Source organism: Anabrus simplex, chromosome 3 (assembly GCF_040414725.1).
Source record: "Anabrus simplex isolate iqAnaSimp1 chromosome 3, ASM4041472v1, whole genome shotgun sequence".
Taxonomy (NCBI): domain Eukaryota; kingdom Metazoa; phylum Arthropoda; class Insecta; order Orthoptera; family Tettigoniidae; genus Anabrus; species Anabrus simplex.
Window position 1 is genome coordinate 399,141,306 of NC_090267.1, and position 15,484 is coordinate 399,156,789.

Sequence of the window (15,484 nt, forward strand, 5' to 3'; positions counted from 1 at the left end):
TCTTACTGGTCATTTTTCATAATTTGTTTGCTTTTTTTTCGCAACATCGACTTCTTTCGAATGGAATTTTACTGCCTGTTCTCAATTCCAATCGTCAATAATTCATCCATCACCTCTTAAACATATTTCCCTAGTAACTACATATATTTGAACCACATCTAAAAGGGGGAAAACGAAAAGAAAAATGAGTCTAGTCCTTGAGAAAACCTAGGGGTATCAAATTACGGGCAAGATAAGTGAACTATTGAAAAGGGGACCATTTTGATATGAGCGTTGTTTAAAGATGAAAATCTTCCTTGCTTCAATTTCAAATTTCTAATTTCAAATTATTTCTCCGGGATGTCCATTGTGGATTCGCTGAATCAATTTTAGGGGGAAAATATATTTAATTCTAAATTCTGCAAGTACTTTTTTTTAACAAACACGGTATTCCTTTTTTAAAACCATGTTCATCTAAAAACATACAATGTCTGAACGAAGAAGTATTTCACTCATATATTTTTGCAGTGTATGTTGCATCGCCTTTAAAAAAAATTATAATCTTTCATTAAATATGCAATTAAAATGTAATTAAAACTAAAATTATGAATGAATTTTTTACGTCTTTTTGCCAGTTTTTAGGTGCATTTTTAGGACACTTATAGGTCTTCAACTTTCGAGTCTTTTCTTTTCCTATCGTCTTTGAAATTTTTATGTTGAAACTGATGTCCATATACAGGGAAATTACAAACCAGTTCAGTAAGACAATTCTTTTCATTTTTATTCTCAAATACGAATCCCACACTAAGAAACGTCCGTGAAACGGCAAGAATTTGGTTGGCGAGGATACACAATGTTACGGAACGGATACTACAGTGAAGTATGTGTATGCGTTAGTCAAATTCAGAGAAACGATAGTAATCATCCCTGACACTGATGAAAATTGACGAAACTGATCGGATGCGGCAATGAGACGTCACAGATATGTGTACATAGATCTTCAAAGTTACAGACTGCACTACGGAACCTGAACTTCCAGTTTTGTTTAGCTGGATAGTCATTACTAAATTTCATCCTAAGAGAAACAATGATAAATGGAACCATGGAATTAAGATCAAACCAAGATTTTAGTAAATTCTTCGTTGTGAAACATTGCAACAAGGGGGACAAAGAGGTCACGTTGCGAGAAGTACAAAACTGGAAGTTCAAATATTACGAACAGGCAAGTTTTGATATACAGACATAGTTCTTTAATCGTAAAAGTTAATATTGTTTGTTATTCAATATTTATAGTGATTTCTTAAGTACTTTAGTAATAGTTGCAAACTCAAACGATTATACAGGATACAGTATATTATATTCCATTCAAATAAAACAACGTTTCGTTATTTGAAGATTGCTTACAACTCTTTTGTAAAGAGCGTTCGATTTCAGCTTCATTTATAACTTTTTAAAATTTTTAATTATTTCGTCAAGAAGCTGCAATTTGCACAAGCTTTCTTTGTTGGTGTCATTTTCTGGAATACTTGAAAACAACGGATGATTTTACACATTTCCAAGAAAAGAAAGAAAAGCAAAAACAATATATTGTAAAAACAGAAATATTTTCATCAAAGGAAGTGTACATGTTCCGGAAAATACCATGGATCTCGTAATCAGCAGTAACTATACTGAAGTCCTACTTTGAGGTGACTCCATTAGCTTAACAACTGAATTTTACTGATATTGTAGTAGAGTAAAAACTGTAGAATATGCGTTCTTGAATATGAATAAACACTTGTAGATTGGAGCTAAGTCTGTTCTAGAATTTAATTTCCCACATCTATGCTCTAGACCAGGGCCTCTCAAACGCCCAAAATCTCACGCGTGCAAATGGAGGCGCAAGAGTTCCGTGCACTGTGCATCGCTCCTGTTCGGCTCGACTCGGACCAACGCTTCGTCTCTGGGCTACTCGGCTAAGCTCGGCTCAACTCGTCTCAACTCGGCTCGGATTTGGAACGCTACGGAGCAAGTGAGGAAGAGGGAGACAGGGAGAGCGAGCGAGACAGGCGTGGGGAAAGAGAGAGACAGCGCTATTGCTCCAAATCGAGGAGTGGGGGGCTGCACTCTGGTCAACCAAGCGCAGTCGTCTTTTGCACCGTGCACAGTGCATGCACCAAGCGCATGCACCCTGAGAGGCCCTGCTCTAGACACACAGCTATAGACCAGAAATTTATTCTCCTTTCGAACATTTTGAAAGCTGGCAGGTTAGTTTGTTACCAGCTTTAGATGCAATAAAATACACGAAATATTCATTTACATATACAGTATTTCAAAATGTAATTGATATTGTGTCTACAGTTGCATTTCTGGATCTTAGTTGTAGGAAATTACATTAGTGAAGGATTTAAGAGAACAAGATATTTGGAATGGAAGAGTTCCGAATACCTATTTATATAAATAGGAAGACCTAAACTTTTAAAATTATATGAATCAAAGGCGTCATAAATATCCGTCATTAGCTTGCTATAATTGTTATGTGAACGTTGTCTGGCATTTTCTATCACTGTTATCACTGTACTGTACTTATTTGGATCTGGATCTAGGGTTAAAATAGGTCAAGTTAGTAAGAGAACCGAGGATTCAGAATAGCCATAGTCAGTGTCGACATTTAACCTCAAAAATAAGTTTTTAAAAAACTTAATGTTCTTCTGGATGAACTCTGCCGATGGGTAATCATGAAATTAATACAACATTTTTACTTTGATAACAGTATGCGTAGAATGCTTTCATTAGGTACTTGATATTCAAAATCAAATGAATTATACATATTACACTTGAAAAATAAAATGTAATCGTTATACAATAACTAACGTGCGTGTTATGCTCATGTCACAGATAGTGCACTTCTGTAAACTAAATACTGTAGTCTACAAGCTACATGCCAAATTTTAGTCTTGCCAGTTACTATTGCAGGATACTTTTGCATATGTCTTTATTGACATAGAATAGAACAATTGTGCTATTGTGTATTCTGTCCTATAATTGAACATTAACAGTGAAGTGTTATTGCATCTAAAAAGTAATACCATTCCTGTTCTGTTCTACAGTTTAATAAATTGGCATCTGCTTCTTGATATCTAACATTCAGTTTATTATTAAATGCAATAAGGTTTAGGACTGATACCACAGAGAGCTACCACAAATATTTGTAGCAAATTGAGTGCACAAATTAAATGAAAAAAGCAGTCGAAAAAATAACTTGTTTGAGATTAGGAAGAAGAGATGGTTGATTAGTTCCTATACGCAGAATACCGAGCAAGTGGCCGCGCAGTTTGGGTCACGTAGCTGTAAGCTTGCATTCGGGAGACAGTGGGTTCGAACCCCACTGTTGGCAGCCCTGATGATGGTTTTCCGAGGTTTCCTATTTTCACACCTTAATAAAGGCCACGGTGGCTTCCTTCCCATTACTAGCCTATCCCATCTTCGCCATAAGACCTATTTTTGTCGGTGCGACGTAAAGAAACATTGTATAAAATATACGTAGAATACTGTAAAACGCTTTCCAAGGTAAGTTTCAGATCATTGATCGTCTTAAATGAAACAGCCCGCCTGGTGGCCATGACTGTTGAGGCGTGAAGTCTGTAATATGGTCTGACATTGTGGTTATCCGGTTCATGTCCATTTGGTCGATAACATTTTCATGCGAAATATGCATGTGTTCATCCCAGCACTACTTCGTCATCTGCATATGACAAACACCGTCTTGTTAGACTAAAGATGATTTCTTCATGGGTGACAGTCTTCATAATATTTTTCATGCACAAGTTAAAGAGAGATATTGTTTGTTTTATGAAGAGTTTTCCTTACTAATTTAATCACCATCATTTGTATTTCCACCTCTCGCAAGATTTCAAGGAGCTTTCCTCGATGTATAATCTCATACGCTGTCTTTTAAACTATATACAGCTGGCGCACGTTAACCTTATACGTCTTTTCAAGGATTTGCCTAAGCAAATATTTGACCTTTTGTTCCTCAGACCTTCCTGAATCCACGTCGGTAATCGCCAACACTATGCATTCAGCATAAGTTTCCATACCTTTTACTAATACGTTGATAAATGTCAAGTGTGATATATCTCTATAATGGTTACACACCAGCTTGTCTCCCTTTTTGTGTATAGGACATAGCTGTATGCCAATCTCCTGGCCTATCCTCAGTTTCTCAAACAATGTTCAGTAGCTGATAAATTTCATTTCATAGAGATCTACCACTCTGTTTGATAAGTTCTGCAGAGATTGCATCCTCTCCTTGTGCTCTTCTATTCTTTACTTTTCTTAATGATGTCCGCAATATCTTGAAACGCAGTTTAGCAATTAGTGGTTCAGTTCCTTCATGTAATTATCTCCTCTTGTAACTCCCATGTAGTAACTTCCTCATTCAGTAGCTATCTGAAGTATTTACTCTGTCTTCGGTGCTGATCTTTCCTTATTTACGATGTTTCCATCCTTATGTTTGGAAATGGTCTTTCGAGGCTGAAACCCACATTTAACTATACGTACTCCTTTACAAAATTTACGTACTCCATTTCTCCAAAGATATTTCCCGGATTTCTTCAGGTTTTCTTTGTTATTCTTCTCGCTCTTTTCAAAGAGTTGTTTAGCTTTCCTTCTAGTTCCCTTATATTCCATATTGCTGGACCAAGTATTTCTACACCGAGCTCGATAGCTGCAGTTGCTTAAGTGCGGCCAGTATCCAGTATTCGGGAGATAGTGGGTTCGAACCCCACTGCCGGCAGCCCTGAAAATGGTTTTCAATGTTTTCCCATTTTTACACCAGGCAAATGCTGAGGCTGTACCTTAATTAAGGCCACGGCCGCTTCCTTCCAACTTCTAGGCCTTTCCTGTCCCATCGGTGCCGTAAGACCTATCTGTGTCGGTGCGACGTAAAGCCAATAGCAAAAAAAGAAGTATTCCTACACTTATTCTCACATGTTTTATTCTGTGCTTCTAAAGCTTATTTGCATTCTTCACCGAACTACTTCTTCCCTTTCTTTCCTGTCCTGTTGCTTTGTTCATGGCTTGATCTATATTTGGTCAATTTCCATTTACCAGGTGTATGCATAAGTCTTTTCTGGTTTTACTAAGAGATGTCGCCAGCGAACAGTACACAGCGAAAGAATTTGACACATACGTCAGTTTGTTCGTCTGACATTAACCTACCAACACACACAGGTTGAGTCCGCCAAACACTAGCGTCTGTGTTGTATCGTTCAGTGATCATGGCGACGTTTGTGCCTGAAAAAGAACATTTGCGGCGCTGCAGAGACTGCAGCAAAGGTTGGTCTAAAAATAGCCTACAACAAGACGAAGGTACTGAATACGAAGTCCGATTGGAATGTAAAAGGCCAAGTGGTAGAAAGAGTCGACAGCTTCCGGTACCTAGGTGAGAACATCACGGGTAAAGTACAAAGCAACAAAAGTACCACAGACAGAGCTCAACTGCTGCTGAAACTACGATATGCAGCCATGACTACATATGGGAAGAAGAATCTCTCGAGGAACGCCAAACTGCGACACTACATGATAACCATCAGGAATGCTGCATTATATGCAACTGAAACGCTGACGTTGGGCAAGAGAGCATGCATACAATTGGAGAAGGAGGAAAGAAGAATCTTGAGACATATATGGGGCACCAAAAAGCAAGGTGAAATCTGGGTACACAGATCAAGGCAGGAACTATATGCGAGTATAGAACCGATCTCGAGTGTGATAAGAAAGATAAGGTAAGGATTTGTTGGACATCTCATGGGGATGGATGACAGTAGGCTGACGAAGAAGATATGGAATGCAACCTGCTTAACTGGAAATAAGTGGATGAAAGAAGTCAGAGAAGATTGGGAGACTATTAGCATAAAGGAAAAATATCCACCGATGACAGTTCAGGATAGGTCCAAATACAAAAAGCTCGTGGAAGCTCACAGATGGACAGACACCAGGATCCAGATTCAAATCACGGAAGCCGAGAGAAAGAGAAGGAGTGAGAGAATGAAGAGGTATTGGGAAGAAAGAAGACGTACCGAACAAGTCACTCGTGATCCTCAGGGGCCGTAACGAACCTAATAATAATAATAATTTTATAAGTAATATCATGGGATAGAGACGTGTTAAAATTTAGTGGAATTTACTGGAATTTGTTATTTTAATTAGAATATGTTTTCACCAAAAAGCCCTCTCAGTATGGGTTTTCTGGTGAACGCTTCATTGTTCTATACAGTGACCTGCTATTGAATTATGATTTCTTAAATTTTTTCTTAATTTGTCATTGTTTTTGCTTGCTGGTAAGAGGACGTTTATCAAAATAAGAACTCAGGAACACTACCTCGTGTCTTGTGTGAACACAAATGGATTATTAATGATTACAAATATATAGTATTGTAACAACAGTGGCAGTACTTCAGCCACGTATTCGTAACTTGAGATTGCGGTATTCCATGAAATCTTACTTTGGATATTGTCTACAGTCTGTACAAAAGTCAGTTTGCGTTTGCAGTAGTATGAATAGATACCAATGAAAGAGAAGCTACATCTTAGAAAGGAGTGAGGCAGGGCTGTAGTTTATCACCTTTCCTTTTCCAGGCGGTAAAGAAACTCAGAAAGGAATTTGGGAAAGGAATCACAACCCATGGAGAAGAAATTGAAACTCTCATATTTGCCGATGATAATGTTATTTCATTTTCAACTGAATATCTGGAAAAACTGCTGAATAGCATGGATTAGGCAAATATATAATATCAATCAAAAACGAAAGTAAGGCAACGTGACCGAACAAGGTCAGGTGATGTAGAAAATAGGAGGTAAGAAAATGAAATCTTAAAGGAAGTAGGGGAGTACTGTTACTTGTGTTGTAGAATAATTAACGATGGCAGGAGTAAAGAGGTCATAAAATACAGAGTAGCACAAGCAAAAAAGGCCTTTCTTAACAAGAGAAATTTGCTCACTTCAAGCATTGGTATGCAAATTAGTAAAATTTTTTGAAGACTTTTGTCTGGTGCATGGCATTTGCTTGGAAGCAAATCGTGGGCAATGACTAGTTCAGAAAGGAAATAGAAGAAATTGAGAAAGAGATTTTATAAATTTTAGTGTGGTGTAAAGAGGGCTAACTGATTTTGTAGGCCTACTGTGGTGAGGTATTATAACATTGCGTCCTCGGTGGTGACGAAACCCTCTGAGAAGTTCGTATATTTTCATTAAATATAGATAAAGACGTGAATTCCTAATTCAACGGCAGACCACTGTACTTTCTACAGGTTGTGGGTGTGGTATGTCAGATTAGAAGGACATGATTGCAAGTTTACTTCTAATTTTAAATAATGCACTCTGTAGGCATCAGTCCATCTATTAGTTTTTATTTAAGCAGTATGAACGACTGAAGCTCCCGACACTGGTGTTAGTACCGACATTCCTGAGCTTCCATCTAAGTGTTTGAAACGTCAGTCTTACTGTGGAGCAATATCCGAACCCTGTTGCATTAGAGAGCCGCAGTTGTGCCAGATGGAATTTTTCATGGACAGACTGTTTACGAGTTCCGACGGCTCGGCTTGGCAGGGATGTTTGCTGACCCACTCATACGGGCTTATCCTGCAAGAAACTGGAGAGTTAGCTGCGCACCACCCTTAAGCGTACACTTCACTTCACAGGCGCTATTGTATATTCTTATGTTATTTAAGTTTCACAAGATTTTCTCCGAGTACTTCTCTCAGCTATTGTGTTCTTTCCCGCCCGGTGATTCTCACTTTGAGCGGACCCTCTTTCTCTAATCTTGAGAGTCATCACCCACGTCGAGAACAGGGCAGACTCAAAGACCGGTCTGTACTTCACCTTCTTCAGTCTAGACAATACATATCGAGTTAACAATTCATGCTCTATGCATTCTTTAATAAGTCATGTCATTAAAAACTACACCCAGTGGCTTAATTGGCTTCATATTGTCCTGTGAAGGAAAATGTTTTATTCTCAGAAACGATATTGCAGGACGCCTTGAAGAGAACGACCGTAAGATCTTTTCATTAAGGCTACTGTTGTACTCCATCATTCTTTTACAAGATCGCTTTCCGTTTGGATTGAGATACTTAGGAAATAAAAGGAAAGTATCCTCCAATTAAAGTGACAAGCAATACTTTCAAGGATGAAAGGAAGCGTATGTTATTACAACCTGATCGTGATTTTTGACTGTTGTAATTCGAGCCACATTAAAATTTTCGAATGAAAAAACTATACTTTTCAAAACATTTAAGTTCACTGAATGCTACACACTTTATTTCATATTGTCGCCTACTGTATTTCTAAATGCTCTTCCTGTCCATAAGATTCCTTACGACAGGTCACGCCTTCCAGCCACTTGTGGATATGCAGTCCAACAGAACAATTTTCGTTGTGTTCATTTTTCTATGGTTACATGTAAAGGGAAGTGAACTTAACCACACAGTACTGTAGGGTTGTATGTTTGCATGATGTATTTAGCATTTATACAGTATACTGTATACAGGATGTATCCGTGATAATGTTACAAGCGATGATGAAGGCAAATAGATCAATTTGAAATAAGGAACTGTAGTCCGGAAACGTTCGAGTCAAAAGTTATTAATAATCCAAGTTGTTTAATGTCCGTCCGTCCGTCCATTTGGACACGGCTGATCAACGTAATACTTCAACCCGTAAACATAGTCTGAAGCCTACAGTACAGACAACGCAAACCGATCACGTCAGTACACAGTACGTCATCTGCATTGGAGTCGTTGAGTTATTATCCTAGCCTCTTCTGCTAGTCGGGATTGTCTCCCCTCTATTGTACTCTTAGCACATGTAGTGTATAGTACAGACAACGCAAAGCGATCACGTCAGTACACTGTACGTCATCTGCATTGGAGTCGTTGAGTTATTATCCTAGCCTCTTCTGCTAGTCGGGATTGTCTCCCCTCTACTGTACTCTTAGCACATGTAGTGTACAGTACAGATGGAGGTATCAGACCGACTTTTGCTTTAACTTTTGACTGGCGGCTACAGTGGCGTAGTGGATACGGCGTTGGTTTACTAATCTCAAGTTAACGGGTTGGTGGCTTTTAGGGGTGTTTAAAGGTGACAGCCCCATGTCGTTGGCTTCCGGCACGTTAAAGAACTACTGCAGGACGAAATTCCGACACCCCGGCGACTGTTAAGAATGGACGGACGTTACAAACACGGATTATTAATAACTTTTGACTGGCGGCCACAGTTGTGTAGTGGATACGAGGTTGGTTTACTAATCCCAAGTTAACGGGTTCAAACTGACTGAGGTCGGTGGCTTAAAGAGTGTTTAAAGGTGACAGCCCCATGTCGTTGGCTTCCGGCACGTTAAAGAACTACTGTGGGACGAAATTCCGACACCCCGGCAACTGTTAAGAATGGACGGACGTTACAAACTTGAATTATTAATAACTTTTGACTGGAACGTTTCCGGACCACGGTTTCTTATCTCAAATTGATCCATTTACCGTCCTCCATCATCCCTGACAATTTGTAATATTATCACGGATACACCCTGTATGAGGTTCATTTTCTTTTATACACAGGCATACCAAAATGAAGACAACGAAAATTGTTCTGATGGACTGCATATCCACAAGGGGCTAGGAGGCGTGACCAGTCTCCATGAAAATAATGGACTGGAAGGGCATTGTCAGAAGACGAGGTGTCGATAAATTCTGCATGGTTTTAAGTTTTTTTTTTACTTTTTACAGTATTCTTAGGCTTCCTTTGTGGCAATTTTATGATACATTAGTACCCTCAGGTATCTTTTTAGAAAAACACTTGAAAAGTTATAGGTGGTCATCAATGTATTCCCAGCCACATGTCTTGGAGGGTCTTCAATTGTTATGGCAATTGCACAGTGTCCCACAATGGACGTCTTCGTTCGAGCGAGAATTGTACAAAACCAAAATCGTCTATCGGAATAAGAAACGAAAATCACATCCTCGGTGCTCTGCCAAAACCGCGGATTTGACAATGCTCTTTGTATCCATTATTTCCCTTAAGACTGGGCAAGTTGGCAGTGCGGTTAGGTGGGCGAAGCTATGAGCTTGCATCCGGGGGATAGTGGGTTTGAACCCCACCGTCGGGTGCCCTGAAGATGGTTTTCCGTGGTTTCCCATTTTCACACCAGGCAAGTACTGGGTCTGTACCTTAATTAAGGCCACGGCCGCTTCCTTTCCACTCCTAGGCATCCTATCCCACCATCGTCATAAGACCTATCTGTGACGGCGCGACGTAAAGCAAATTGTAAAAAAAAAAAAAAAAGTCCACCAGAGCAATTTTTCATTGAGTTCATTCTCCCACGTGCGTGTGTAAAGGAAAGTGAACCTTAAATACACCATACTCTAGCAGTGGGCAAATATGTCATTCAAACACATATGCCTACGGTACGGTACAGTAAGGTGTGTAAAAGAAAATGAACTCTAGCAAAATTGTTCTGATGGTCTGTATATCAGTATGTGGCTGGAAGGCGTGACCAGTCTTAAGGGAATTAATGGATAGGAAGAGCATTGTCACATTCACGGTTTTGGCTCCGCAGGGACGACATGACATTCGGGAAGAGAAAAACTCCGTTTGAATCTGCCGAGACAGTGACGGGTTACTGTCTCATTTCAGATGTTTTGTGTTACACCTCAGTTATGTCACCTTGCTTATTGTATTACGTGATAATGTCCGACGCAATGAGTACTTGTTCATGTTCGTGTTTCTTAGTGGCAATATTTCTCGCCTCGTGGTTGGAAGCAGTAGAGTACTTCCGCTGTACCCCATGTGTCGCAAAGGCGACTAAAAGCGGGATCCAGGGCTTTTCAACTTAACAGTATGTGTGGTGGCCACGGACCCTCCAGCTGAGTCTGGTATCGCTTTCGCTTTCTTCCAGACTCCTCAGTTTCGTCTTTTCTATCCGATATCCCGTGTTCAGCTCTTGTTTCTTTCCCACCCTGACGATATTAGATTTGTGAGTCCTAAGGAGTATTTTATTTTCATATCCTTCGTCGTTGGATACCTTTATTCTTAGAGCGTGCAGTGAAATACTATAGATTTTTCACAATTTCAACATTTCTCACAAATTTCACGGTTACTCTTGCCTAAATTTGCGGCAAACTTCCAGGACAGCCAGGAGCTGCGGAATATCGTCAGGTGGTAGTGGTTATTTTATTGTTTTATTAGGAAGCACAACTTGCCAATTATCCTCGTCAACACTAATCAGAGGGAAAAGTACAAGATGTCCAGCCCTTCGAAGTAGGATCAAGATAGAAATGCTGATTCTAAATATCTGGACCGGTTTTCTGCACTGATCGCCAGCATACTCTCTCATTCCCTATTAACGTTTTCCTTAATTACAGACGGGTCACATTATCAGCGCTAATTCCTCTAGTAATTGCAACTTTTAAAAAGTTAATGTTTTAGACATTTCTTGAAGAGCAATTACAACGAAAAACAATTCGTTTAAAACATAATATATTAGCATTCAATTGTAGTTAACATTTGTCCCTTTCCATAATGTATTCACTTTCCTAGTTCTGGCTCTTTGCTAACTAGATAAGTAATTTTTGTTGTATAAGTTCACAATTAACAACACAATGATTATGAGTTCAACAAGATTCGATTTACACCTAAAGAAATGATAAACGGTGAGATCTTGTGAAACTTGCATAAGGAAATACATGCGACCTGTGATGAAGATCCATGGAGGAAGGCATTATTAGGCCAGAATTTCTATAAAGAGACATTTCATTCGTCGGGGAACAGCTTCTGTTCGAGTGACAGTCACTTGTAAGTCGGCTCTTGAATATTCCGATGAGATTCTGGAACAGAGTAAACTATTACAATTTTATGCATTGAGGGAAATATTTATACACACACTATTTTTAAAGAGTTACAAAGATTTTTCATAGTTATTAGGCACAGTACTTATGGTTAGAAGTATTAAGATTTATAGTCCGTGTATTGGATATATTGTTCTAAAAGGTACAGAATTTACTCAGATTGAAACTTTGTGAAATTTTATGATCTATTTTCTATACCACTATGTATTATTTCTCCGGAGTTTTGTTTTTCTTCTGTGTACTGTAACATTCTGTAGAAGGATAATTACTTTCTAAAATTGAGTTATCATTCGTTGTATCACAGGGTGCTTCCTCAAGTATTACAACTCATCATTATAACACTGTTTATTTAAACTGAGTATTTTTGAGAAAAAATGAAGATAGTACAGATATCACTAACCGATGATCAGAGCAGACATAATCTACTCTGTTGCTTAGCTTGTCAGTAGTTCCAAACCCATAAGAATTATCAAAAGAAACCATCTCCCGTAGAAAATTTTGATCAGCGAGAAAGTGTTGAAATTCATTCGTCATATGTTGAGATATATACAAGTTGCTACACTTCGGAAATTTTCAGGAGACGAGTCACAGGGCGCTGAGGTTTCATTTGTGAGGAGTTTCATATTGTTTTATGGTCTATAGTGAACCCATTTTGGTCTCTCACAAAATTACCATGGAGTGAAAAATAATTTTTTTGAATACCTCGTTTTCACCGTATGTTGGAAATATGGTGGAATGAGTAAGTGAAGATTGTTATGAACATTAATCATAATGACCTTTACGTTGCATTATATCTTTCCCCTGTTGTATAGATCTATGTGAACAGTGATTGAAAACCTACCTGTGTTTGTGTGACATCTAATAGATAAATAGTGATGTGACCCACATTAATACATTTTCGTGCCCCATATCAAAAAGACTGGATCAGCAGAATTTATTGTCACCTACAGTTATTTATAACCACCACGATAATAAGCCTTAATTATACCTAATATATGGAAATTCCACAGCCTACCCGGTGGTCATGATCGTTATCGTTAAGGTGTCAAATCTACAGGATCTGACGTCGTGGTTAGCCGGTTCGAGTCCCGTTGATCTAAACAAAATTCACCATCAGAATTATGGCCGTCCGGGTACGAGAGGTGGTGGTTTACAATAATTTGTGATCACTAGATTGCATGCCAAAAGCCTGGATTCAATACCAAACCTCTCGTATCGAGTGATGGCATATTGTGATAGTACTCGCACTGTATTTAGAAGTGAGAGATATTATTGTCAGTATTCGATTTATTATTATTATTATTATTATTATTATTATTATTATTATTATTTCATTTGTACGCTTATTCTTAATATTGTAAGCTGGAAGATTTCCAAATGTGGTATAAGTAATTTGTTTTGTACAAAGGCTGGGAAAATCATTGCTATTCATACTTGGAAAATTAGGATGAGTCATGTGTATAGTCCAGAGTCTGACGAGGTGGACTTATTGTTGTAGTCGGAAAGTTTCGATGACTCACGTGAAACACCCCAGAGTCCGTTGATGGTGTTTTTGTGTTGGGGCCACGAATAGGTTCAGGGCGTGGTCTTCACGAGAGGATCTACTCATGATTGGCTGGCCAGGATCAATCTACACGTATCATGTGAGAGGAAGGGGGAAGCTGATGTCTATATATGCATGTGATCACACGGCGAGGAGTATTCGGTACTGGAGTGACACTGCTGCATACACTGGACTGGACTGGACTGGACCTCAAACGTTTGGAGGACGTGGCTGTTATTATGTTTGCGGAACGTGGTTGACCTACAAACTGTGGAGTGCTTAGGTGCTGGGTATTGTATCTCTTGTGGCGGCTTGGTATTATATGTTCGTGAAAGTCGGAAGGTGCTATATAACTGAATTTCCTGAATTTACGTTTTAGAACGACAAGCGTGTGTTGCTCAAGTGAATATGTCTTTAAAACAAGTGTTAGAGTCAGTGAACACAGTATTATGAGGTACAGTGTCTGTGTGATGTAATAAGTGCCAATTATGAGAATCTACAAGTCGTGTTGATACACAGAAATAGTGAAGGGTACTTATCTACATATATGCGCATTGTTCAACGGACAAACTGCGAATAGTGGCTTAGTCCTCGCTTTTGTTTTCCCACTGTTTTCATTGCTGTTGTAAATATGGAGTCTTCCAGCAATATTTGGTGTGTGTATTAAATGTATATTTTGGTGTGTTGATGAGGTGTTCAAGCACGGATTTTATTGAGATTATTGATGAACCTAGGTGCAGTTTCTACCTATTTAGTTGTTTTCAGAAGGTGGAGTAATACCGGAAGCAGATGTACCAGTACGCAGCTTTTATGTACACACCCTGGGAGAGAAAGAATTATTATCATGCTCTATCAAAATTCGAGGAATCCATTCTGGTAAACTCTGGCGCCCATACTACGGACATTTCGATTAATTATTTTTATTAAATATTTATTAAGTTTTGAGTAATTTTATTTATTCAGATATTAACGATAACATAACATAGTTTATGGTGATTGTTCCGTCGGGTGGCGACATTAAGCCTTGAGCACACCCCTTGGTGCTATTCGACATGAGTAGGCTATGTGCCGGTTCCTATTACCTGGAAACAGGCAATTATTGTTCCACTTCTCAAATCAGGCAACAAATTTAATTTTTCATCTTACCTGGCAATATCTGTTCTCTCCACACTATCCTTTATCTTTGAAAAAAATATACACCAGAGTCTCCTCGCATTTTCCTTGCCCTATATCTCAACCAAGCAGCACGGTTTTCTATCAGGTGGCTCTTGTCTAACAAACCTGGCCACTCTGCATAGCTTTGCATCACATGCCATTGCAGCTAAATCGCAGCTGCATATCTGCTATGTAGACAATTCGAAAGATTTCTATTCTGTAGACCATACTCTGTTGCTACATAAACTCCCCGAAAGATTTAATGTACATGGAAGTCTTCTGATCCTTCTTGCTGGTTACCTGAATAACCGCTGGCAGAGAGTGGTAATATCAGGCACTTCCTCCTCATGGTTACCAGCCACCTCCGGTGTCCCACAAGGCAGTGCTCTTGGCCCCTTGCTGTTTTCCTTGTTTATGGACGATCTGCCGTCCGAACTCAACGAAACAGCGAATACCCTACTTTCACTGACGACTGCAAGATATTTACGGAGATCAGGAATCCAGCAGATGCAGCTCTTCTACAGTCCTCACTTAATGCCCTCTCGAACTGATGCCGTACTTGGAAACTTATCTCCAATCAACAAAAATGCAACCACATGACCATAACACTATGTAAATCTCCTCTACCGACATCATATTGCCTATTCGACAAGCCCATCACTGTAGTTACGCAACAGCGTGACCTAGGTGTAATATTCGATACAAAATTACAATTTAAGACCCCCATAGAAACATACAACCAAGACTATGCAATTACTAGGCATCCTCTACCGCTCCACAGAAATTTCTGAGCCCATTGCTCTTCGTCACTTCTTCCTCACTATCATTCAACCTCTCTTAAACTACTGCCCTCCGATTTGGACAACAGCTTCCACCTTCAACACTAACCAGTTAGACAGAACAGTATCCTTCTTTGCTGCAGTTGTAA

General features: G+C 39.1%; 1 protein-coding gene across 5 annotated transcripts in view; it reads right to left on the minus strand.

Moving 5' to 3' along the window:
* The window catches only part of LOC136866431 (glutamate receptor ionotropic, kainate 2), a 274,181-nt gene that overhangs the window by 26,279 nt on the left and 232,418 nt on the right, over positions 1-15,484 (minus strand). For 4 of the 5 annotated variants that reach the window (XM_067143358.2, XM_067143357.2, XM_067143355.2 and 1 more), the window contains one exon: positions 7,465-7,602. The exons of the other annotated variant lie outside the window; for it this stretch is intronic. In XM_067143358.2, coding sequence (XP_066999459.1) covers positions 7,465-7,602 — 138 coding nt within the window. The remainder of the gene's footprint in view (positions 1-7,464; positions 7,603-15,484) is intronic. 5 annotated transcript variants of the gene reach the window in all.